General features: G+C 44.2%; 1 protein-coding gene across 7 annotated transcripts in view; it reads right to left on the minus strand.

The window, feature by feature from the left end:
- Positions 1-27,244, minus strand: part of DPF3 (double PHD fingers 3) — a 419,567-nt gene that overhangs the window by 157,029 nt on the left and 235,294 nt on the right. For all 7 annotated transcript variants that reach the window (XM_033952007.1, XM_033952009.1, XM_033952011.1 and 4 more), the window contains one exon: positions 19,717-19,824. In XM_033952007.1, the coding sequence (XP_033807898.1) occupies positions 19,717-19,824 (108 nt within the window). The remainder of the gene's footprint in view (positions 1-19,716; positions 19,825-27,244) is intronic.

Genomic DNA, 27,244 nt, shown 5'->3' on the forward strand with positions numbered 1-27,244 from the left:
GATATCTGCTTTTATTTAACTGCTTTAATTTAATGACAACTATCAGTAGCACGTAAATTTTGTAGCTTCAAAAAATCAACGACAACACACACAATTTTCTAACTGTTTTCATTTCCTTTAAAAAAGACCTGTGGTTTCTGAGGTGTGGTGCAGCACTAGCCCACATTCTGCACCTTTTCGCTTAAGTGATTCCAGATGTGAGCTCCAGGCTTTCTGAGCACAGTGCAGCAGCTAGCCCAAGGCAACCAGAGCTCTGTTCAAGCAAAAGGGTTGCAAAACCACAATGCAGTTCTTTCAAACAAAGAACACACAGAGCGCCAAAATGAATTTGTCCCTACTTAATTAATTACTTGCTTATTTTTTCCCTGCTCTTTTGTACTCAGTTCAGGTTAGGAACCTGGTGCCATGAACCTTAATAGTCACAACCACCCATGGTTTTTTTCCCCTCATTTTATGAAATTACACCACCCCCGGATGTACTTGGTCTGATTATTGCAAAGCATTAAAACTCCCTCCAGAATTTTGCAATCCAGTTTCAAGGCATTACCCTTGAACAATGAACTTCCTTCTTTCTTCACCCACTCCTGAACACTGTTTTCTCCCCTCACCCCCAAACATTACTTTCTCTCCCCCCTCGAACACTGCTTTCTCTTCCCCCCTCGAACACTGCTTTCTCTCCCCCCTCAAACACTGATTTCTCTCCCCCCCTCAAACACTGCTTTCTCTCCTCCTGAACACTGTTTTCTCTCCCCCACTCTGAACACTACTTTCCCTCCCCCTCAAACACTACTTTCTCCCCCCCAAACACTTCTTTCTCTTTTCTCTCTCCCCAAACATTGCTTTCTCTCCCCCTGAACACTGCTTTCTCTCCCCCCCCCCCCCGCTCGAACACTGCTTTCTTTCCCCCCCCCCCCCCCCGCTCAAACACTGCTTTCTCTCCCCCCCCTTCGAACACTGCCTCCATGGTAATCCCATCTCAGCAGACCAGAGAACAGAATACCAAACTTGAGAAAGCAAGCCAGGGATCTACAATCTTTATTTTTAAACCACAGAGTTACCCCCCTTTTACAAAACCACAAAAGCATTTTTTTTTTTTTTAGCTCAGACCGGCACACTGAATGCTCTGCGCTGCTCCAGACACTCAGAGCTCCTCTGAGCATTGGGAGCAGCACAGAGCATTCAGCATGCCAGCCTGCGCCAAAAACGCTTCTGCAGTTTTGTAAAAGGAGAGGCATGTTTTCTTTTAAATAATGATCAAACTAGCCAGTCAATTATGGGACAGGGTAATTTGGGAACAAAGAGTGATAATGTGTTTGAGCTACGGAGGATAAGAAGTGGTCCCACATGTAGAGGAGTAGCCAAAATTGTTAGAGCACTAGGTTGAGAATCGGGGAAGCCAAGATCTTGGGCATGTCACTTAACCCTCCACTACCACTTAGAGACCGATGCAGAAGAGTACACTAGGCTTTGTACACAGGTTAGCTCAGCTTTTGCACACAATTTTGTGACCACCCTATGTAAAAATGAGTTTTGCACAAGACCTTACTGTGCACTAAGCCTTGGTTAGACATTAAAACACAGTTCATAGTAATTAAGATATTAGGAGATGCAGATTAGTGTGCATAAGAACATAAGAATTGCCGCTGCTGGATCAGACCAGTGGTCCATCATGACGCGGTGGCCCTTACGTTAAAGACCAGTGCCCTGATTGAGTCTAGCCTTGCCAGCGTACGTTCCGGTTCAGCAGGAACTTGTCTAGCCTTGTCTTGAATCCCTGGAGGGTGTTTTCCTCTATAACAGCCTCCAGAAGTGTGTTCCAGATTTCTACCACTCTCTGGGTGAAGAAGAACTTCCTTACTTTTGTATGGAATCTATCCCCTTTTAAATTTAGAGAGTGCCCTCTCGTTCTCTCTACCTTGGAGAGAGTGAACAACCTGTTTTTATCTACTAAGTCTATTTCCTTCATTATCTTGAATGTTTTGATCATGAATGTATCGATCTTGAATGTTTCGATCATGTCCCCTCTCAGTCTCCTCTGAGGATGAATTAAAGTAGCACCTGGTTCTTTTGCTCTCAGTGCTAGTGAGAATATTATGCCCATTTCTTTTCTTTAATTTAAACATATGGGACCTGCAGTGTTTTCTGGTTTTGCTGAATAGGAGTTGCTGAGGTGGGATGTGTACAGGGTTGCTGTGTATAGCATCAAGAATTGCATGAAAAACTTAGGGTTACCAGAATTTACGATTGTAAAATCTGGACCCATGGTCCCGCCCCCAGGCCCACCCAGTTCTACCCAGCCACACCCTGTTCCACCCCAGCCCCACCCCCGTCGACCTCTTCTCATGCTCGGAGCCATGTCGGGAGGGCATCTGCGCAGGTGTGATGCGATGATGTTGCACAAATGCACACCTGCACATATCATCAATGATTTGCATCCACAGATGCACAGATGCCCTCCCGACCTGGAAGCTTTTCAAAACCCAGACAAAGTACCAGGTTTTGAAAAGCTGTCTGGACACCTGGACAGTCTTCTAAAAAGAGGACATTTCCAGGTAAATCCAGACTTCTGGCAACCCTATGCAAACTCATCTATGTACTTGATGGAATGTCATTCTATGCATACATCAAGTTTTAAGGTCAAGTTTATTAAGATTTGTTATCTACGCAATATCATATATTTCAATGCATATAACAATTTTTTTTAAAATTTTTTTTTTTAAAGGGGGAGAACAAAACAAGACATTGTATACATAGGATTGTAAAAATTATTTTAAGGGCAGAATAGCATTCTAGCACTTGCATGGATGCACAGCTATGAGCAATGTTCCCTGGACAACTATGAGCAAGGTTCCCTCTATGGACCAAGTTCATGTGAGCAAAAAAAAATTTTCATGAGCAAAGGACTGAGTTGTTGTGAGCAAAGATTTTCTGTTACATTACACCAGAGAAAGCAAGGCATGTCCAGTTATGCTGTGCAAAATACAAAGATAGCAGATGTAAACTACTAAAAGCAGATACATTCCAACCATTACATTACAAATCAACATATGCAAATAAAACAAAAAAAAATGGAAAAGGATACCATTTTATTGGACTAATACATTTTTCAAGTAGCTTTCAGAAGCCAAAACCTCCTTACTTAGGTTAGGACAGTGCACTGTTATTATGGTATCCAGTCCTGACCTGAGGAAGGAGGTTTTGGTCTTTAATGTTAGTCAAAAAGGTATTAAAATTAATCCAAGATAGTACCTTATTTCCATTTTCTATTATTACTTATTAACATTTATTAATATGGCTACCACTACTTTATCTTAAACTAAAAATAAATGATTTTTTTCTACATTTGTTGTCTGGCCATTTACATTTCTTTTTTCAGTTGTGTTGGTGTTTTTTGCTTTCCTCATCTTGCCAGGACTTCTTGCCTATTTGTCAGGGTTTTTTTTTTTTCTCTTCCTTTTCCTTTTAGTTTTCTTCAATTGTCTGCCTTTGTTCAGATTTAATTTTTTCTTACTATCCAATCTTCAATTTCCCTTTTTTAATTGTGTATACCTACAGCTTGCCACCTCTTTCACTCACCCTGGCTCTCCTATTTCACATCCTCATATTCTCTAACTCTATCCTCTTCTCCCAATCCATTATCTGCCCTTTTTTCCTCTCCCTACTTCCATCTAATATCTGCTGCTCTCTCTCCTCCCCACTTCCATCCATCATCTGCCCCTCTCTCTCCTCCCCACTTCCATCCATCACATGCCCTCTCCGCCCCATGTCCATCCAGCATGTACCCCCCTGTCCTCTCCACTTCCATCCAATGTGCACTTTTAACCTCCCCACTTCCTTCCAGCATGTGCCCCTCTGCCCTCCCCACTTCCATCCAACATGTGATCTCTTCCTCATCCTTTGAACCCTGATATCCATTCCATTACCACTATAAACGATTCTGGCACTGCTTCGTTCCTGCCTCCTGCGGGTCCAACAGCATATCTTCATCATACCTGCGGGAAAAGGGATGATGAAGAGGTGCTGGACCTGCAGGGGGAGGGAATGAAGAGGTGTCAGATTGCGGTGGGTGGTGAGGGAGATGAAGATCTTGTAGCAAAGGAGAGTGGCAGCAGTGAGAAAGCAGAAGAGCAGTTGTCTCTGGTAGTTAGACTGCGCGGTGACCCAGAACAACTGCGAGGCCTCTTATCGGGAGGTACACGGCCATCCTGCTGTGTAGCTTAGAGGGAACATTGCCTACGGGACACTGATACAATTTTCTTGTGGACTAAGTGTAGCTGCTGCTAGTGCTGACCCATGAGCACATGCATTTAGCACACTCTCCCATGTGAATGCACATTTTTACACCAGCCTATTACCATACAAGCTGTTTACAACATGGAGAACACATCTTTATTGTAAACCGCCTTGAACTTCTACGGCTTTGGCGGTATATAAGAAATAAATTATTATTATTATTATTATTTTAACACATCTGACAGAAAACCCTATGCTGAGCTTTAGCACGGAGCCCTGACGCATGGACCTTCTGCAACTGCCTCTTAGACTGTAAATCCTCCAGCAACAGGGACACACCCACTGTACCGAATGTAACTTGCCTTGGGCTACTGAAAAGGCAGGAATGAAATCCAATAGGGAGAGGCAGCTGGAAAACTTTTGTTTCATGTCATTTCTGGGAAGTTCATTTTGTTCATATTTTCCACACTTTTGTTCATTAACAGAACCATGTCATCAAAACAGTCAAAGGATGACAAATGCCAAGTTTATTGTAAAAAAAAATAGTAAAATGTATTCCAACAAGTCTTTATAAAGCAAATCCCCAAAGACAGTGAGAGTTCAGAGCGAGGACTGCACATGATACCATGCTGAAAACTTCTAAACACAAGTATCTGTAGTTTGGGGGTTAAAGCAATACTTTCCTTTGAGGATTTTTTTTTAAGTACCTTCATTACTAAATGCTCCAAAAGGGTTCAGTATATCACTCAGGAAAACATATAGCACGTACATGGTCTCCTCATACTGTATAACCGATTTCTTCACAGCCATTGTATTTTTTACCTCTAATCCTGCAAATCAACTTCTACTCATACACCCGAGCTGACCACAATCATACACAATGAACCACAACTGGAGGAAGAGTTAGAAAAAACACTTATAAAAAAGAACAAGGCCAAAACCTACATCATAAGATAAGAGGTCATTAAATTATTCAGGGCAGAGGAAGTATAAAATATATCGTGGGGAAGCTGGTGGTTTTCTTATGTTTTTTTTTACAGTTGGACAGCAAAGTCAAGGTAAGTAAGGTAATTATATCAAAGAGATCATTAGTGCTGCATTGTGCTGTGGATGGGGAGAGATAAGCATGAAAAGCCACTCTCACAACCTTGGAGTCATCTTCAATTCCGACCTCATTTTCTACGCACATCCAACAAACTGCTAAGACCTGTCACTTCTATCGCTACATGCTCACAGTACAAAAGTCTAAATCCCAAGGTTCAAGTACTAGTGTATAATACCAATCCTGGGCCCACTCTCACATGAATGTGGGGTATATATTACCGATTGAACCAACCAACCGGCAACTAGTATTTTAATTTTATAGATTATTTTTATAATTCTTTAATTTTTGTATGGACCTTCAGAATACAACCATCGGTCCAGCTTTTATTGAATTCTTATATGTATATATTGTTTTAATCCTTCTTCTTGTCAGTAATTAAACTCAGTCTTAAAATAACCATCACTTAGCTTTTAAAGTAATTCTTCAGTGCAATAGTTATCGTCCATTAAACCACCTCTCCCAACATGCATGTTTCAGTTGAAACTTTCTTCAAGGTCGAGGGGAACTAAAACATTTGAGGAAGCTGCCGCCCATCAACTCTCTACAACATCACCAAAATTTGCCTCTTCCTCTCTGAGCACACTACCCAAACCTTTCTCCACACTCTCGTAACTTCATGCTTAGATTACTGCAATTTACTTCTAACTGGTCTCCCATTGAGCCACCTCTCCCCCCCTACAATCTGTGTAAAACTATCCTGCATGACTTCTACCAACCTCGCTACACTCACGTTACCCCTCTCTTTAGATCACTTCACTGGCTCCCTTTGCATACAGTTCAAACTCCTATTATTAACCTACAGTTGCTCTTAGCTGTACCCTTCTGCTGTACCCTTGTCCCCCACTGCCAAGTCCAGACTTCGTTCTGTTCATCTAGCTGCCTCTGTCCGCCAAGCTCCTTCCCTTACTTTGTTTAAAAGCAGACTGAAAATCCACCTTTTTGATATAGCCTTCAATCTATAAACCTTCTCCCCACTGCCCACCACCCTAGCCAGCAGATTAGGCCCCCCCCCCTTACTGCATCCCCCACTCTGGCATCCTGTTTGTCTGTCTAGAATGTAAGCTCCTTCGCAAAGACTGTCTCCTATGTGACTCTGTACAGTGCTGCATACGTCTGGTAGCGCTATAGAAATAATAGTAGTATTATAGTGGGAATGGAATTAGTAGTGGTAACAGCAGGGCCAGTGCAGGGGTTAGGATTAAGATTTTGGATTGTAAATTGCCCAGATGGTTTTTACCCTTGGAGCGGGTTAGAAAGATTTTAATAAACTTGGAAATGGGTATTTGGTACCCTAGGCATACCATCAAACTTGCTCCCTTTCCAAGGAAGTACGACGTCCCTTGGCTTCACAATCATGATGGCCCTAATATCCCTCCTCCCAGAATAATCTGAGTAATTGTGTTATTTGAAAATTGATCACTCTCCCTCTTATTTCTTTTAGGTTGTGGGTTGTCAGGACCTACTGTTTTGCTGCAACTCCAGTTGCTCTCTGGCATCCCCCAGAAGCTGCTACCCTAGGAAATAATCTAAGGCTAGATGGACTAAATCAGGGTTGGGAACTCCGGTCCTCCAGAGCCGTATTCTAGTCAGGTTTTTAGGATTTCCCCAATGAATATGCATTGAAAGCAGTGCATGCAACTAGATCTCATGCATATTCATTGGGGAAATCCTAAAAACCTGACTAGAATACGGCTCTGGAGGACCGGAGTTCCCTACCCCTGATTTAGTCCATCTAGCCTTAGATTATTTCCTAGGGTAGCAGCTTCTGGGGGATGCCAGAGAGCAACTGGAGTTGCAGCAAAACAGTAGGTCCTGACAACCCACAACCTAAAAGAAATAAGAGGGAAAGTGATCAATTTTCACTCTCGAGGACCGGAGTTCCCTACCCCTGGACTAAATGCTCCGATTGTGTACCGAGAGTTGCTAAACCAATTTCATTGGTTTAGCAACCGACGGAATCTGTCGACCCGTTTCTCAAAACGGCTCACCACATGGTTTTATGTGCAGTCTTACATTCTCTGATTCTGGCATGCAAGCAATCTATATTACAATGAGGTCATTAAGATTAAAAACAGCCATCCGATCGATGGCCTAACATTACATGCCATAATCGGACTGGTAATACCGACCCGAAAAACTGACAGATCTAGACCTAACAAGTCTAAATGTGTTTTCATTTTTTTTTCTATAGGCACGTATATCTGGCCTGTAAAAAAAAAAAAAAAAAAAAAAGTCGCACACACACCCTCCCCCGTTGATCACCCAGAAAAAAAGTAGAGGCAGGAGGGATGCCCATTCCCTAATGCTACCGCAAAACCCCCCTGCAGGACCTCATCCCCAAACTTTAGTAAAAAATTTAGCAGGAGGAATGCCCAGTCCCTCCTGCTGCCGCGAATCCCCTCCCTGCCAGGATCCCCCCCGAACTGACTTGACCCCTCCCCTTCCCCACTTTACCAAAAATCAGCAGGAGGGATGCCCACTCAGCCCCCCCTAACCACCCCCACCCCCTGAACCTCCCCAGTACCTCTAAATTACAATGACAGCAGGCGGGATGCCCAGTTCAGCCACTCTAAAATAGCAACTTTCCCCTTCCTGGTACATCCCGGGATACACAGGGGGGAGCCTAACATCCTGATTGGTTCAGACGCCCTAAGGCCAGGGCAGGGGCCTTAGGCATCTGAGTCAATCAGGGCTTTAAGACCCTCCTCATGCATCCCAGGATGCACCAGGAAGGGAAAGGTCCATCATTTTGGAGTGGCAGACCCATGAACAGGAAAGACTGAGCATCCCTCCTATCATCATTGTAATTTAGAGATACCAGGGAGGCTCGGGGGAGGGGGGGGGGATCGGGGAGCATCCAGTGGCAGGATGGAGTGGGCATCCCTTCTGCCAATTTTTGGTAAACAGGGGAAGAGAGGGGGGTCGGTTCAGAGGAGGTCCTGGCCGGGGGGGGGGGGGGGCGGGGTGAGTTGGGGGGGGTTCATGGCAGTAGGAGTGAGAGGGCATCCCTCCTGCCACTTTTTACTGAAGTGCGGGAAGGTGGAGGGGTCCTGCAGGGGGATGCAGTTCGGCTCGGAGCAAGGGGGATTCATGGCAGCAGGAGAGAGTGGGCATTCCTCCTGCCTCTATTTTGGTTCTGGGGGTTATGGGGGGGTCAGCTCACTTTTTTTTATGTTGACAGATATTGTACATGTGTAACACACGCACATGTTTCATGAAAAAATAGATATAAAAAAAGCCCCAACAGCTGAGTGGCAGGAAGCTGCTTTGGAGCTTTCCCTGCCACTCAGTTATTTGGGCTTTCCCAAACTGGCTCTGTGCACGTGAGAGAGCCGGTTTCTAAGCGAGCGATTGGATGGAATTACGACTGCCCTCTGCAAAACTCATTTGCATGGGAGCCGTTTGAACATCGATCTCTGTTTAGAAATTGTCCCCCCCCCAAAAAAAATAAAATAAAATACAAATCAGCCCACAGCGACCCGCACAGTCTTAATGACCATTTTTGGTGCATCTAGCCCCTAGTTCCATCAAATGGTTGAGTCATCCCTGGGTAGTAGCCAGCCAAGGAAAACAGATATTCAAAGTATGTTTCTTGAAGCTTAAGGACAGCTGCCAATCCTTTTCAACCCCCAATTCCATATAGTTTACAGGCAAGCAGGGGTAGGGTGCACATTTAAACATGTAGAATATGGAATTCTATCATGTACGTGTGATATGTAGCAATCTATATAATAGTAAGGGCAAAATTCACCATATCAAACAATTAACTTGACTCATGCATCAATTAAGATGTCTAGTCTGTACTGTTCAAGATTTCAAGTCCCAAAAATTTTGGAAAAATGTAGCAATCTAGGCATGATCTATGACTTGGGGAAAGTGATTGTACCTAGAATATGGATTCTTCACATATTCTGCTGTTTTTCTGCAAAGAAAAATAAGCATCTACATTTCTTTATAGTATAGACTTCAAGTAGGTGCATTGAAGGCACCTAAATGCGGGCACCCTTGTATACAGTTACCTTCCATGTGTCCAAAGATTTTAAAAAACATGGGAGAGATATCAGTTCAATCAGATAAGCCAGGTCTCTCTTTGCCTTGAAGCAATTTCACAGTCACAGGCACTTCTAAGCAAGGCTTTGTAAACCACGTGGCAAGAGGCACATATTTTCACTATCAAAAGTGCTGAAGGCCAGCAAAATGGGGGCGGTCCAAGATGGCAGCAGTGTAGTGGACTCTGAGGAACTTTTGCCTTTTTACAATATGCCGCATTCAAAAAGAAAGGGAAGTGTTCGGCCTGATCCCTTGGCAGCCAGAACCTCCTCACCTGCTCAGCGTTCGATTAGAGAATTTGTTCTCACTTCAATCCCGCAATTGTCCAGAGTTCAGTCTGCTATATCTTTGGTGGAAGGAGGCACCCAAATATTGGACTCGGTTTGGGTTTTAACATCTCCTTATCACCTCCGGATTCTGTACTGCCGCCTTGTTCTGCTCCTACTGCAGCACTGATGGTGGATCCTGGTGAGGGAGACTCCTGGGGAAACCCCAATCCAAGGGGCAGTAGCCACGAGAGCTGGGAAGGAGCAGAGTGAGCTGGGAGTGGTAGTAGATACTATTTCCTGGCTTGAAAAAACGAAGGCAATAATACTGGAGAGCATTTGGGAAGCTCTCCAGACATTGAACACTTCAGTGGCTAGATCTTCTAATGAAGTTTCAACTCTTGTAAGTACTGTAACTGCTTTGGAGAAGAAATTAGATGGGACAAGGGATGAATTTTCCCTACAGATGAAGAATGTTACGGACAGAACTGATAAATTGCAAGAAGTAACTGTTGAACTTATAAAAGAAAAAGCTATATTTAATCGAAAGATTGAACAATTAGAGAACTATAACCACAGATTGAATTTGAGATTTCTGAATTTCCCCAAATCTCTGACTGTGACTCCTATAGAGTTACTTAGAAAACAATTGAATGAAATCTTAAGTTTTCTACTTGAAAATATTCCTCCTGTTAATCGTATCTATTATTTGCCGGTGAAAAAAGAAACGGGAGCCACTTCGGAGAACGTACAGAAGAACTCAGACAAATCACTATTAAATATTACAGACATACTGGAATCATCAGTTACAGAAAACTCTGAAAGAGCAACCTTATTGGTGTCCTTTGTATTCGAACAAGATGTTAACAATATTTTTAGGTTGTTCTTTTGGAACTCCTTGAAGTTATTTTATGGTTAAAAAAAAAAAAAATTAGATTTTTCAAAATGTGACTAGACAAACCCAAGATCAAAGAAAATTATTTCTTGCATTGAGACCAGATGTGATATCTTTGAGGGCGTCTTTCCTATTGTCCTATCCTTGCAAGTGTTTGGTAAAATACTTAGGTTTAAAATATGTATTCTTTGCCCCAGAACAGTTAAAAGCATTTATAGATATGAAGAAGATGGTAACTTGAAGTGTCTAATGTTACAGATTAGATAAATATGATAACGAGATATCCTGTTAAGCCATTCCTGTTTAATTATATTTGAAATAGATAATCTCCTTATTATTTTCCTGAGCGCCCCCCCCCCCCCCCCAGGCTTTTTGAGGTCTAAGAAAGATGTGATGCTTTTTCATGTTGTTTTTATTCTTCTTATGATTTACTTCTGTATTTCCTTAACAAGAGTTATTCTTGTAATTAAATTCAAAATGTTATAAATAAAGGGGAAAAAAAAAGTGCTGAAGGAAAAAATACATGGAGACACTTTCACCTTCTTTATCTAAAGATACATTATTCCATTGATGTTAGAATGGCTTCAGCTCTGACCTGAACAACTTTCCTGCTGGTCTCTCACAGGCTGTCTGGAACAGTCATAGAAACATGACAGCAGATAAAGGCCAAATCCATCTAGATGTGGCACCCTGCAGCTCTCTAAGTTTGATCTGCATAGGTGCCTGCACTCTCACACTGATTAATATCCGTCTCACAAGATTAATAAGAGTACAAATACCATGCGTTTGAAATACACAGAGATCTATGCAATACTGGCATCGAGGGCCAGACCTGCCACCTGGAAGATAACGGCCAACAACATTTGGCCAACAACATTGGGGGGGGGGGGGTAGCAGTGCTAAAGAAGAGCAGAAACTCATCTTCCCTCTTTCCTTTCTACCTCCTTTGTCATCATCACCACTGCCATCCTCTATCTTCCCAGTCTAAAGATGCAAGAGGATTCCATACTCAAACACTAGTGCTTTCCATTCCTCCCTCTCCCCCCAAACAAAAATGGAAGTCCTGCATAGGAGGAGGAGTAGAATGCATACGCCTTTCAATGCTACAGAAATAATAAATAGTATTAGTAGTAATACAGCAGTACTTCAATGAGGACCTGAGCTTAAAGGTCCCATGCTGGTGCTGAATTCTCATGTAACTTTAGTCTGTGAAGAAGGGGCAGCAACAATGTCAGAAGCAGGAAGAAGGGAAATGCTGGACAAAGAGGGATAGGGAAGAGGAGATGAGATGTCACCGGGGGGGGGGGGGGGGGGTAGGGAGGGAACGGGAAGGGGATTGCAGACCACCTGGGAGGAAGGGGTTAGGATGGGAAGTGGGTTTGCTGGCAACCTGGAGAGAAGGATGAGAAGGGGGGATGCTGACCCCTGAGAGAAGTAGGAAGCAGAAAGCCACCTGGGGAGGAAGGATAGGGAACAGATGGGGAAATGCTGGACTTATGAGGAGCAGGGCCCTGAGCCACCCCTAGGGTGGGGAGGTACATGGCTGAAGGTTTGCCTAAGACCTTCTGGCATCTGATGTTCAGCAGTTCTGAGAACTTTTTGAGTAAAGGAGCAAAATTTAAGGGATTGACTTGCTGGATGGATGGCTGCAGGTAGCCCAATAGGCTTACCAAAGGGTTAGCAAGGTCTTGGAGGGAGGCAGACCAACTTGCTGGATGATTATGGGGACTAGCTTGCAGGCCGGTTTAGAACAGACTTTTTTTTTTTTTGGGGGGGGGAGGTAGAAAGCTTGTCTATGGTGCTGATGGGGGGGGGGGGGGTTAGGTCTGCAAGCTGCTGGGGATAGGAAAGGAGCTGTCTTTATTTGCAAGACAAAAGGTATACAGGGTTTGGGGGTGGGACAGAGAAGCGAGGCAACAGGGATGAGGGAAGAAGTAGGACCAGAATAAGGATAGGGGCACCTCCCTCCTTTTTCTCCCCAGTCATAGTTTCCACTTTACTAGAATTCTGTCCCCCATATTCTGGAACATTCCTCCTCATCCCAACCCAGTCCCCTGATCCTCCCCATCAACCTCTTCCTCTCTCTTCTCAACATCACTAGCCCTCTCCTCCTCTTCTGTCTCTATCCCACATCCTTGAAAGTTTCCTTTTCTGTTTCTGTCTGAACATTTGGTGAGGGTCTCTCTGTATTCTGCGGGTATTACCAAGTTGAGGACTTAAATGTGCATTTTCACAATAGGATGTGTGCTGGTGTTTTAAGACCCACTGCACTACCTTTTCATAGACATACTCATAGCTGTTGCTGGCTGAGCTCTGGGAATTAATGCTGTTATGGTATAGCAAGTAAGCTATATATGCGTACATGGTAGGGGCAGTATAGGATTTTATGGTGGTTTACAATGTACCTAGTACAGTAATAGACAGAGCTTGTGTTGCTGTTACTGAGATGAAACCAGAATTTTATTTTATTTATTTATTTTTCGTGTACTGAGCTGCAGGGCAAATATCATCGTTCTGCTCTGTACACATTAGAGAAGAAGGGGTAGCTGTAGGTACTGAGTATATATTTATAGAATTATAGGTATGCATACTATGACAAGAATGAACCTCATTGTTATGCCAGGGTATGGTGGGTATGATCTCAATCTCTCAGATTTAATACCAGGGCTCCTCTTAATACTTGCATTGTACCCAAGAGCCACACACAAGCCACATACAAGCCACACATTAAAGTGAGTTTGAGCTGAGGTTCTTTTTAATCTAGTCACCAGAGACAAAATAATTAGGACTATTTCTGTATCTTTCTGCCATGTTTTTCAGGACTCTGGTTGCATCTTTTGGTTCTTGGCCTTCTGACTTTCCATACTATATACAAAACAATTGGTTGATGCTTAGAAATTTAGAAACATGATGGTAGATAAAGGCCTAATGGCCCATCCAGTCTGCCCATCCACAGCAACCATTATCTCTTCCTCTCTCTGAGAGATCCCACATGCCTATCCCAGGCTTTCTTGAATTCAGACACAGTCTCTGTCTCCACCACCTCTTCCAGGAGACTGTTCCAGGAGACTGTTCCACACATCTGTAAAAAAGTATTTCCTTAGATTACTCCTGAGCCTATCACCTCTCAACTTCATCCTATGCCCTCTCATTCCAGGGCTTCCTTTCAAATGAAAGACTCAACTCATGCACATTTACGCCACGTAGGCATTTAAACATCCCTATCATATCTCTCCTTTCTCGCCTGTCCTCCAAAGTATACCTACTGAGATCTTTAAGTCTGTCCCCATTCACCTTATTAGGAATGTTGTGCTGCGCATTTCTGCAGTACCAGGATTTCTGGTTTTCTAGCATCAAGTTTTTCATTGGCTTTGAGGGTCACACATAAATTAAAATGGACTCATGTTGGTTAAAAATTAGGGTCGCCTCATAGTACAGACAAAAATCGCTGCTCTTTACATAGCAGATTTGCATAGTTTTAGGGGAAGGACAGCTCACCAGCATTTAATTTTGTTCTGAATACATATAGATCATCTATTTACCACAGGCAACAACTCTGCATAAGGAAACTTCACAAATGGGAGACTGAAATCAGTTGGGGAAGCAAAATTCCTACTTATCATTCCCAGTGTAGTTTATGCCGGGAGTGCTATTGCCATGGAAACTAAAGCTGATAAGCAGCTGCCCCTCAGGCACTGACAATTACACCAATCCCAGGTTCCATGCAAAAGTGAGACAGAAACAGAAGTTTTAAGTAAAATTACTCTAACACTAACAGTACTTGATGGTCTGGCTTAAATAGCAATGCTGTACAAACCTGGGTTTGATTCCCAGACATCTAGAGGTGCTATAAAAGTGGTATTTACTAGCCCTGGAAAGGGAGGAAGTCCCACACATCATGGAACAGCTCCACTCAATGGTCAAACTTGAGATGCACATTAGCGAGGTCTGAACAGAGCTGCAATTTGTGGTCATCTGGTGGAGAATTCTCAGTGCAAATGGGAAGACTAACTTGGAGAAGGAACCCAGAAGACAAAGCTTCTGGTAGTTGGAAACAGAAGATTATGGTTGTCTTATATTATTCCACCTTACCCATTCACCCAGCTGCTCCCATTATAATTCCCCTCCTTCTTGAGCTGCTACTTTTCCAACTATTCTCAGCCCAATCACTGAACATTTTCCTTATCTCTCCCCCCCCCCCACCACTTGCAACCCACTCTTACCAACTCCAGCTATTAGTGATCATTATCTACATTCTCAGAACTCAGTTGTGCTTGAAGATGTTAATTTACATTTAGGGGTCCTTTTATCCAGCTGCGGTAGGGGTTTACCGCACGTTAAACCGCCTGCTGCGCTAGCCGCTAACGCCTGCATTGAGCAGGCGTTAGTTTTTTAGCCGGTCGCGGGGGTTAGCACGTGATGAAATGTCCGAAGCGCTAATCCCGCTAGCGCGGCTTGATAAAAGGACCCCTTAATCTAATCTAATCTGGCATTTGTGTTATCGCGCAATAGCTGCCTAGGCTCAAGGTGAATTACAGCAAAAAAAGAGAAGTAAGGATGCATTTGATATATATGAGCAAGGAGGTTGAGAGGGGGAATTAGTGGGCGAAGGCGAAGGACTGTATATAGAAATTAAGAAAGAGAAATCTTAAAATTAGGGAGCTATTTCTAAGGAAGGGTAGAAAAACTAGGTTAGGATTTTGGACTGGAGATAGAAGATCCAAGGGCCCCTTTCTTTTTTTTCTTTTTTTTTTATATATCTTTATTCATTTTTAAATCTTACAATAAGTGTATCATTAAATCACATCACTTTACTTTAAACACAACACTTAAGATCCTATTAAGACTTAGTACAAAATCGTTATTCCTCCCTCCCCCCTCATTAAAAATTTTCTATTTAACACCAAGAAACATGCAATAATCTCTGCTCTCTAACTTTAAATTGCATTCATATAAAAACTACAATATCCCACCCCACCCCCTCCCTAAGGGCCACTTTTGACAATTACTTCCACTAGTTTCCCCCCAGCATACCCCTACATCTTCGCTAAACTACTGCCACACATACTGCAGGACATACCTTCGATGCTACACTATCTTCTCTCAATTCTCATACTGAATTCCACGTGTCCTCTCTAACTCCCTTTCCCTAGACAGAGCATTTTCTTATTACTTTTACAATCAACCAAAACCATTCACGGGCTGAGTTTGGGTTTGTATATATGAAACTTTGGAAGTAGGTGGTGGGGGCTACCCTGTTTGTCGTCAGTGTTGCTCCGATCCAAAGAGTGGGAGATAGACTTGTGGAATGGAATATTAGATAACATTCTACAGTCTGTAATTGTTCTCCATGGAAAGCAATAGGATTATTTGTTTCTGGTTTAGCTCTCCAAAGGTATTGATTCAATGTTTTTTTATGTTTTCAAACTCATCCGAGATAGTCGCATTTTCTTCCTGCGTGCCAAATTTGCTACATTTCTTTTCTTTTATGGAGAATTACCCTGTTTGCAGTGAACATATGGACATTGGAAAGAATAATGTAAAATGGATCAATGATCTGTATGCTGGAGAGCATACAAATTTTCCTGGGTAGGATAACATGGGTACTTTACATCACGTTTTTAGATATCTTCTCGGTCATGGTTTTGCTGTTTTAACTTAGGGCTCCTTTTACTAAGCTGCACTAGTGGTTTTAGCGCGCACTAGACACTAAGGCCCTGATTCTCAAAAAGTGCGTCCCGATTTTAGGCAGCTGTAGGCGTCTTACAGCTGTCTAATCAGCCAATCGGGATGCACGTTTAAAAAAAAAAAAATGCTCCCCAGGCAGGCCTGAAGGCACCTCCGGGAGCCTAGGGAGACCCGCAAGACGCCTAAGCTCGCCTAAGGGCCTTAGGCGAACCTAGGTGGCCCTAAGCGTCTCCCTAGTAGAGGAAGAAACCTTAAAAATGTAGGCCAGCAAAATGCTGGTCTACATTATAAGTAGACGCAGCTGCTATACTTATCGCGGCAAGGGATCTCTCTGCCGCTATAAGTATAGCGGGCCGCGGCCTGTCCGATCGGATGCCCCCCCCCCCGACATTACCGATCTCCCTCCCACCCCGACACTACCGATGCTGGCAGGAGAGTGCCCAATCCCTCCTGCCCGAAGACAGCACACCCCCCTCCTGCCCGAAGACGGCGCACCCCCCCCTCCTGCCCGAAGACTGCACACCACCCCCCGGCGCTAACAACCCCCAAACTAACCTGTTCTTCGGGCCAGACGGTTCTTTCCCGTCTAGCCGGTAAGCCCGCCTCGTCGAAATGAGGCGGGCTCGCCCCTTCCCGGCCCATCCCGCCGAAGCCTAAGGCCTGATTGGCCCAGGCTCTAGAAGCCTGGACCAATCAGGCCTTAGGCATAGCGGGTCCGCCCATCCCCACTTGGCCAATCAGACCTTAGACTTAGTGGGGATGGGCGGACCCGCTATGCCTAAGGCCTGATTGGTCCAGGCTTCTAGAGCCTGGGCCAATCAGGCCTTAGGCTTCGGCGGGATGGGCCGGGAAGGGGCGAGCCCGCCTCATTTCGATGAGGCGGGCTTACCGGCTAGACGGGAAAGAACCGTCTGGCCCGAAGAACAGGTTAGTTTGGGGGTTGTTAGCGCCGGGGGGTGGTGTGCAGTCTTCGGGCAGGAGGGGGGGGATGTGCCGTCTTCGGGCAGGAGGGATTGGACACTCTCCTGCCAGCATCAGTAGTGTCGAGGTGGGAGGGAGATCGGTAATGCCGGGGGGGGGGGGCGGTTGGTAGTGTCGGGGGGGGGGGGGCGGTCGGTCGGTAGTGTCGGGGGGGGGCATCCGATCGGACAGGCCGCAGCCCGCTATACTTATAGCGGCAGAGAGATCCTTTGCCGCGATAAGTGTAGCGGGCCGTGTCTAATCTAACCCGATTCTCTAACCCGCGTCTGTAACATGAACGCCGGTTACAGAATCGGGGTTTAGTTTAGGCCGATTCTGAATAGGACGCCTCTCCCGGGCGTCCTATACAGAATCAGGGCCGAGCGCCTTCAATATAGGCGGCCTGCCTGGGGAGCATTTTTTTTTAAAAAAAACGTGCATCCCGATTGGCTGATTAGACAGCTGTAGGACGCCTACAGCTGCCTAAAATCGGGACGCACTTTTAGAGAATCTGGGCCTAAACGCCACCATTAAGATGGCGTTAGTTTTTGGCACGCAGCGCGCACTAAAACCACTAACACAGCTTAGTAAAAGGAGCCCTTAGTCTCTTATCTATTTTTTTCATTGTCTGACCTGTCTATCTTGACTAATTTATAAGCTGTATGTAGAAGGGACTGTCCATTAAGAGGGTTTTTTTTTAAATATTATGCCCAGATTCTCTAAACGACACTCTTGTCAGTGACTGCCTTAAATGCAGCTGCCAATTCTGCGTTTGTATTTTCGCCATTTAAATGATCAGTTTTTGGGAGGCCAAAATTCGTATATTTCCCAATATGGCTCAAAAGTCCCAGAAACGGAGAAAGGAGTTCTTGGCATTAAGGCCAAGAATCCTTGCCCTGGGTGGATCTTTTTGGTTAAAATTCCCGGTAAAATGTTTCATTACCTATCAAACTAAGAATTTCTTATTTTTTTAACCCAAACAGCTGTTAGAGTTTATTGAATCAAGAGAAGGGGGAGCATCTGTAGCAACTAACTACCTTGCTATACCGGCTGTAGGCAATTCAGAGTAATGCCGCTTTCCTTATGAGTTGTTATATTTCTTATGTTGATCTTCTCAAAATATGGTGGACTCAATATCTAAAAATTGTTTTTCCTGTCTTTAGTTGTTTCTATTATGGTTTATTGATCTATTCATGTTGTAATCCTTCTGCTTAATTGTAATAAGAAAGTTGTTCTAAATAAAAAAATTTTTTTAAAAATGCAGCTGCCAATCGCTTGTCAATCGCGCCGTGGCACTGTTTACAGAATCGCACTTTGGGCAAAGGTAGGCGCCGGAAATGTAGGCCAGAGTTTTCAAGATCTACTTGTCCAGCGCCTACCTTTGACGTGAATCGTGCCTCCGTAAGCACTTTATGATGCTTAATGCCATTTCCAGCATTAGCCACGCCTACAGTGGCAGTGGGCACCATAAAGTATCTATGGAGGCGCAATCCCAGCACCGTTTTTGTAGGTGCCAGTAGGCACCATGAAAATCAGTTTAAAACATCATTTAAACAACGTTTTGCACTAAAAAAAACCAAAAAACTGGCGTAGTTTATAGAATATGGGCCTACATTATTATATAAACCCTGTTATATCTTATTATGTATATAAACTTGTAGCCCATTCTGAGCTCTTCTGGGAGAACGGGATAGAAATCCAAATAAATATGCATCTGCTATGCTTATACAAATCGTAATGATGGTGATAATGCACAGTAGCACAATAAATGACAGCAAAATAAAGACCCTCATGGTCCATCCAGTCTGCCCACCAAGATGGCCAGAGCCGAGTCTGCCACTGTGTGCAAACCCCAGTCACCCATGTTTAAATGCTGGTTGTGAAGTCACCATATAGGCAGCCAAACATGATGGGGATGATACATGGTTATAACCAAGACTCCACATGTTGCCGACAGTACTCAACTTACCAAATCTAGATGCCTTCCCCTCCCCACTCACAGTATGTGACAATAAAATGATCTAACACACTTGAGTTGTCAAACCTTCACCTGTCTCTTGAAGGACACAGCCTGTAGAAGTCTATCTGGCATCAGTCTTGGTTCCCCCATGCTGGAGTTGGCTAATCTTCTTTCAGCACACACAGATGTGCACACAGAATCTTAGCCACATAGCAAACCAATATTCAAAGATAATGCACTTCGAATTTGAAGACTGTGTAAGCAAAAAAGTAGGCTTATACAGTACCAATTGGAGTAAATTTTCAGTAGAGTGCCAAGTGTTTACGGGAAAAGATGCTTAGCACATCTGGCCCAGTAAATGCCACAATGCAACACAGTCGACAGTGGCTTTTCTAAATAGACAAAGTTCACTTCAAGGTTGTTGAAAAATTTCATCACAATGCATGAAGAGCAAGGATAATCACGTCATTACAAGGATATGTTTAAGAAAGAGCAAATTTCATGAACCTATTTTACTAGAGATAATTCCCCTCCCTCCCATGGCATTTTTCTAGCGTACCTGGTTTGACATCAAGCATTCTCAGCCTGGAATCTTCAAGGGGGTGTAAACGCCGCTTTTTCCGCCAACATCGAGCTGGGTATGTGTACAGCTGACCAGGGGCCAATCCTTAGAAATAAAATATGTATGAATTATTTATACAAGGTCATTTTAAAAAGACATGCCTAAGTAACGTGCATTTTCACATGCCAATTTTAAAAGGCATGACTTAGTAAGCTCTCAAACTTTGGAGAAGGAGCTGTGTGAGCCCGGAGAGTCGCTGAAGCAGACATCAAAATGGGGCATCTCGTTGGACTATGATGGACAGTCATGAGCAGCTTTGGGGCAGCGTTTCAAGATAGGCGTCTAAATTCTTAAGATTTAACTTATTAGATGGGCACATTATAAATATAAATTGGATGACACTGAACCAAGTTTCTATATATAGATTAAGATGTAATATTTGCATGCACAAAAGAAAAGGAAAAGAGCTTTTTAGTTTCCAATATAGCAAATGAGCAGTATTTAGCTGCAAAAAATGTTATTGAATTTTCCTTTCTCTTATTAATCTATGGTTCAGAAGTCTTCTGTTGGATGTTTAGGAGTTTGATTTTTGATCTTTCGCATTCAATATTTTTCTTCCTTCAGAATTTTCATTGTGAAGTATTTTATAAGGCAAGCATTTACTTGACTATGAAATTCTAGTGTAGATATGAAAGAATATACTATATATATATATACACACACACACACATACATGTATATCTATTGGCACCAGCACTTATATAGCTTAAATAAATGTTTACATATAATTTCCACAAATATGTATATACAGTCATGTGAAAAAATTAGGACACCCCATGAAATATTCAGTTCTTAAGAAATGTTCATATATTGATGCCAAATCTTTTTTTTATTTATTTATCTCTGGAAAAGAAAGTGATGTAATTACAGGTAAATAACAGAAACTTTCCTTGATTTATTCATGAAACAAAAGATATCCATAAAAATGCTAACTGGTTAGCGCAGGAGTGCCCACTCTCCACCCAAACACGTTCCCTCAAAAAATGCAGAATAATTAGTGCACAGTTAGTAAATGCACGTCACAAAACCAACGCAAAATGCATTAGCGCATCTCACAATAGGTTTCTTTTTTTTTGCTGCGTTGTGCCCCTTTGTGCTTTCTACATTGCTGTACCATATCATGTCTATGCCTTGACTAGATTACCTTATAGAGCAACGTCCCGCAAACTTTCTCGGGCTGCGACATACTAAAGGTAGTGGCTGCAGCTCGAGGCACCCAGAAGTGCACGGGCGTCACCGTGAAGATGTCACGTGCATGTGTGATGTCATCATGTCAACGTCTGCGCATGTGCGAAGATCCTTCAGACACCAGTGGAGGAGGCCAGCAGGGAAGAGGGCTGGAGAGCAGAAGAGGCGCCGGTGTCAGCCGATTGCCTACAAGACATGGCTCTCGCCACAAAAAGCACATCCTGTAGGCAGTCAGCCAGCGCTGGTGCCTCTCCTCCTCTCCAGGGTGCCGCGACACACCTGAAATCTCAGGAGGCACACAGTTTGTGATACACTATTATAGAGTAACTAGTATTTTAGCCCGTTACATTGACGGGTGCTAAAAGTCTGGCCGGCTCCCTTAGTCCCTTGCCCACCCCCTTCCCTTCCCGCAGTCCCGACAAACCTGCCGACTCTAGCAGCGTCTGCAGCACTCTACACATGCTGCTTCATGGCTTTCTACTGTCCTGATTTACTCTGGCACGTCCCTGATGACATCATCAGAGACGTGGCAGAGCAAATCAGGGCAGTAGAAGGCCCCGAAGCAGCGTGTGTAGAGTGCTGCAGACAGGTTTGGAGTCTGGACCGCGGGAAGGGAAGGGAGGGCTGGTCAGACGTCGGGAAGGGATGGGAGACCGCAAAAAACTTACTGTTTGTTTGCCACGAGGGAGCAGGGAGTCCAGCGCTGGTAGCCAGTCCTGCCGCGAGTGTAGTTAGGTGCTGGAAGGCTGGGGACTCGCGCATGCGCACTCCTGCCGCCACAGACATACACCTCACGGATCAGGGAAAACGGAACACGCAGGTAGGAGTGCGCATGTGCGGCTAGGGTTTTATTATATAGGATGGTTGTCTTGTCATTTTTGTCTCATGTACACTACACAGCACTGCAAACATCGAATAGCATAACAAAAATGATAAGCAGCAGTAGGCGTATCATCTGTGTTCCCCCCCCCCCCCCCGCCCACACACACACACACAATTACTAAATGAAAAGGAGGTTTTTCAATGGGTGGTTTTCAACAATTGCTCCTTTTATAAAACAGTTTCTCTTTTATTTTCTGTGAGAATTTATTAAGCTTTTCGGCTTTCAACATTCATTGCAGAATAATGTTAGCAGACTGGCCCAGTTTGCCAATTTCTTCACTTCCTTCACTCTTCAAACTCTGATTATCACCTTCCTCCACACTAAAGCCACCTCCCAGCTCTTAGCTGTAGAAACCTTTCCACATTCAGGAGGCTGATTGTGTCTGAGGTTGATTGAGTCTGTGTCATTAGATGGAAAGTGCATCCATGCTGTCGAGTGCCCGATGCCCCTCCCTTCAACCCCAGCTGCTTCTGTGAGCCTGCCAAATTATGTTACCTCTAAGGACTGACGAGAAGAGAACAAAACTTTTCTGCGTGAGCAAAGGACCTACTTGACATGAGCAACAAATTTTGCCTTATATTGCCTTGTGATAATCACACATGGGATTATCTGCAATATACTCATATATTTAATAGTATCAATGACTAACCCTCCCTTTTACACAGCCACATTAGGCTTTATCATCGCCGGCCATGGCAGTATTAGCTCCAGCGCTCATAGGAATTCTATGAGCATCGGAACTAACACCTCTATGGCCGGTGATGGAAAAAAAAAAAAAAAGCCCAACGTGGCTTCATGAAAGGGGGTCTAAGTAACCACAAAATAAAATAGAAATAAAAATTAAACTGAACCCCCAAGAAGCCAAACCCTGCATACAGCACAACACTAGAGAAAGAGAAACTGTGATGCATGTCCTCCCATGTACTTTGCAAAATACTGTATAAAGATAGCAAATGTAAATTTCAAAAACTTATATATTCCAATCACTACCCCCCTCTTTTACTAAGGCGCGTTAGCCATTTTAGCTAAATGCTAAATGCTAACGTATCCATAGAATATAATGGACATGATAGCGTTTAGCGCGTGCTAAACCGGCTAGCCCACCCTAGTAAAAAGGACCCCTAAGTTACAAACTAACAAATACATTAAAAAATAAAAAAATGGAAAATATGATACCATTTTATTGGACTAAATAGGTTTTCAATTAGTTTTCAAACGCCAAAACCCCCTTCCTCAAGTCAGGATAGTATACTGCTATGGTATCCTGCTCTGACTAGAGTAAGGAGGTTTTGGTCTTTGAAAGTTTGTTGAAAAGGTATTACTGTAAAATTTGCCCAATAAGAATTTCCATTATTCCTATTTTCTATTTTTATTCATGGTGATTAACACGGCTACCAGCTTTCCATTATTTCCCTGTCCCCAAGGAAAGGGACTTGGGAGTTCTGATCGACAAGTCGATGAAGCCGTCCATGCAATGTGCGGCGGTGGTGAAAAGGGCAAACAGAATGCTAGGAATGATAAAGAAAGGGATCACGAACAGATCGGAGAAGGTTATCATGCCACTGTACCAGGCCATGGTACGCCCCCATCTGGAATACTGTGTCCAGCACTGTTCGCCGTACATGAAGAAGGACACGGTACTACTCGAAAGGGTCCAGAGAAGAGTGACTAAGATGGTTAAGGGGTTGGAGGAGCTGCCGTACAGTGAAAGATTAGAGAAAACTGGGCCTCTTCTCCCTCAAACAGAGGAGATTGAGAGGGGATATGATCGAAACATTCAAGGTACTGAAGGGGATAGACTTAGTAGATAAGGACAGGTTGTTCACCCTCTCTAAGGAAGGGAGAACAGAAGGACACTCTCTAAAGTTGAAAGGGGATAGATTCCGTACGAACATAAGGAAGTTCTTCTTCACCCAGAGAGTGGTAGAAAGCTGAAACGCTCTTCCGGAGTCTGTCATAGGGGAAAACACCCTCCAGGGGTTCAAGACAAAGTTAGACAAGTTCCTGCTGAGCCAGAATGTACGCAGGTAGGGCTAGTCTCAGTTAGGGCGCTGATCTTTGACCAGGGGGCCGCCGCGTGAGCGGACTGCTGGGCAGGATGGACCACTGGTCTGACCCAGCAGCAGCATTTCTTATGTTCTTATTAATGTCTCTTAACATGGTTGCTACACTACTTTTACGTAAGAGGTCCTTTTACTAAGGCAAGCTAGCTGTTTTAGCGTGCACTAAATACTAACATGTCCATTATAGTCTATGGACGCGTTAGCATTTAGCGCGTGCTAAAAAAGCTAGTGCACTTTAGCAAAAGGACTCCTAAATGTAAAATAAAATTCTTTTTTCTACCTTTGCTTATTTTCAATTGTGTTGGTCCCAGTCTCCACTTTCTGCTTTCCTTGTTTTCTTTTAACTCTCTTGCCAGGATTTCCTGCCCATTTGCATTTCTCTTTCATCCTTTTCCTTTCAACTTTCTTATTTTCTGCCTCCGTCTAAATTAAATTCTTTCTTACCATCTAGTTTTCAATTTCTCTCTTTTCACTGTGTCTACCTATTGCTTGACATCTTTCACTCACCCCAGCTCTCCTATTCCTCTTATTCTCCCAGTAACTCACTAACTCTATCCTCTTCCCTATCTGCCCTTTTTCTTTATCCTCTCCTTTCATCCAGCATCAGTCCTCTCTTCTCTCTGCTTCCATCAGTATCTGCTCCCTCACTCTCTCATCGTCTTCCCCACCTCCACCAGCATCCGCCTCCTTCTCTCTCGTCGTCTCCCTCACCTCCACCAGCATCTGCCTCCCTCCCTCTCTCATCATCTCCCCCACCTCCACCAGCATCTGCCTCCCTCTCTCTTCTCTCTGCTTCCAGTGTGTCTGCCCCTCTCCCTCCTCCCATCCACCAGAGTCTGACCCTTCCCTCTCTTTCACCCCTTGGAGGTAAGTGCTCACTCCACTCTCCAGACCTCTGCTATAGCCACTGCTAATTCTTTCAAAATGGCTGCTGAGACTTCATAAGGCAGCCTCACGATACATCTGCGAATCTCACAAGGCTGCCACATAAAGTCTCAACAGCCATTTTGAAAGAAACATTAGCGGCATCTACAGCATAAGACTGGCACAGCCAAAAGCGCACCAGAGCAGAGCAGCCCCTTGCATGAGCAAACATTTGAAATCTGTGAGTAATGCTCCCAAAAACTATAAGCGACTGCTCACACACTCACTTTAGAGGAAACATAGCTGTTAAGCCTTACAGCTGCTTTGAGCAAGTCATTTGGGTCATCATCCCTTTTCAGAGGAAATATTTCATTCATTTTCTAACACAATGGAAATATTTCCTTATATGTTCAAATGAGGTAATTGATGTCTTTTCAACTGCTCCTAAAACATATTTTCCCTAATTCTATTAACTTGCACACATTTTTATGTTTAGAGCATAAAACTGCATATGCACATTATAGAATAGTCTCAGTTGTGTACATAATTTAATAATTAGCAACCAATTACTGGCTACAATTGGTGTTAATTGGCGTTGTCACTAATGAGCACTAAAACGCATAACTACCCTCATTTGGGATTCAGCAAATTGTGCGTGCTAAATGCACAATCAGGACATGGACCTGGGAGGGACGTGGGTGGGTGAGGGATGTGCCTAGCACTTATACACACAGGGGAAAATTCTAGAAATGGCACCCTAAGTTAATTAGCAAACACCGCTTAAAATGTGGAAAAAAACTGCAACGTCGAAGCACCTACCAGCGCCTACTCAGGCAATGTAGACTGCCTAACGCCACTATGGGTGTGGCTAACACCAGAAGTGGCGTTAGCTGGCCTAAAGTACCTATAGGCACGATTAACAACAAAGACAGCTGCCAGAAATGTAGGCCTCGAAAACCCTGGTCTACATTTCTGGTGCTTATCTTTGCAGAGGCTCAATTCTCTATAGGGCACTGTCGCATGTCTGACACGTAACCGGCAGCCACCAATATCAGTACCCTATAGAGCAGGGGTATGGAACTCCGGTCCTCGAGAGCCGTATTCCAGTCAGGTTTTCAGGATTTCCCCAATGAATATGCATGAGATCTATTTGCATGCACTGCTTTCAATGCATATTCATTGGGGAAATCCTGAAAACCCGACTGGAATACGGCTCCTCGAGGACCGGAGTTCCCTACCCCTGCTATAGAGAATCCAGGCCACAGATTACAAAATTCCATCAGTTATGTGCCTAATTGACAGCAACTAGGTGTGAGCATTTACTAGCCTTTGTACTAGTGTTAAGTGCTCGTGCTTAAAGTTAAGCACATAAGACTTACTCTAGTATTCTATAACCAGCAATTATGCACCTGAGAGCTAATATAGATTTTGCACTTAGCATGCATCATCCTGCCTAACTTTAGGCCACCTTTTGAGAATCAAACCCATTAATCAGCACCATTTTGACAAATCTAATTCATTTTTATAAAATTTTGAGCCTTTTTACAAAGTTTCAATAAGAATCCCGTAGTAATTTTGCCATGTGCACACACTACCCATCACTAATAAATACTAATTTTTTTTTAGGGGGGTGCAGAGGGCATGTCTATGAGCGGAGAGTGAGTGTGTTCTGTACTAAGCAGTTAGTGCAGCTATGCTATCACACACTAACCAATTAGCATGTGCTTAGCATTTAAGCCCTTAGGCTGTGACTCTGTAAAAGACACCTAAAGATAGGCACCCAGGTCCAGCAGCACTCTTCCCTCCCACCTCCCCTCCCCCCACCCACGTCCAGCAGCACCTCTCCCTCTCACCTCCTCCCATCAGGTCCAGCAGCACCTACTTTTCACCTACCCCACCCACCCACCCAGGTCCAGTAGCATCTCTCCCTCTCACCTCCCCTCCCCCCACCCACACATCCAGGTCCAGCAGCACCTCTCCCTCTCACCTCCCCCACTCAGGTCCAGCAGCACCTACTTGTCACCTACCCCTACCCACCCAGGTCCAGCAGCTCCTCTCTCTCACCACCTACCCCACCCACCCACCCAGGTCCAGCAGCATCTCTCCCTCTCACCTCCCCCCACCCAAGTCCAGCAGCACCTCTCCCTCTCACCTACCCTACTCAGGTCCAGCAGCACCTACTTGTCACCTACCCCTACCCACCCAGGTCCAGCAGCTCCTCTTTCTCACCTACCCCACCCACCCAGGTCCAGCAGCATCTCTCCCTCTCACCTCCCCCCACCCAAGTCCAGCAGCACCTCTTTCTCTCCCTCTCACCTCCCCCTACCCACCCAAATCCAGCAGCTCCTCCCTCTCACCTCCCCTCACCCAACCAGGTCCAGTAGCACCTCTCCCTCTCACCTCCCTCCACCCAGGTCCAGCAGCACTTCCCCCCCTCCTCCCACAACTGAACTAACAGCACCTCTCT

The sequence above is a fragment of the Geotrypetes seraphini genome, chromosome 7, assembly GCF_902459505.1.
Source record: "Geotrypetes seraphini chromosome 7, aGeoSer1.1, whole genome shotgun sequence".
In the NCBI taxonomy this organism is placed as follows: Eukaryota; Metazoa; Chordata; class Amphibia; order Gymnophiona; family Dermophiidae; genus Geotrypetes; species Geotrypetes seraphini.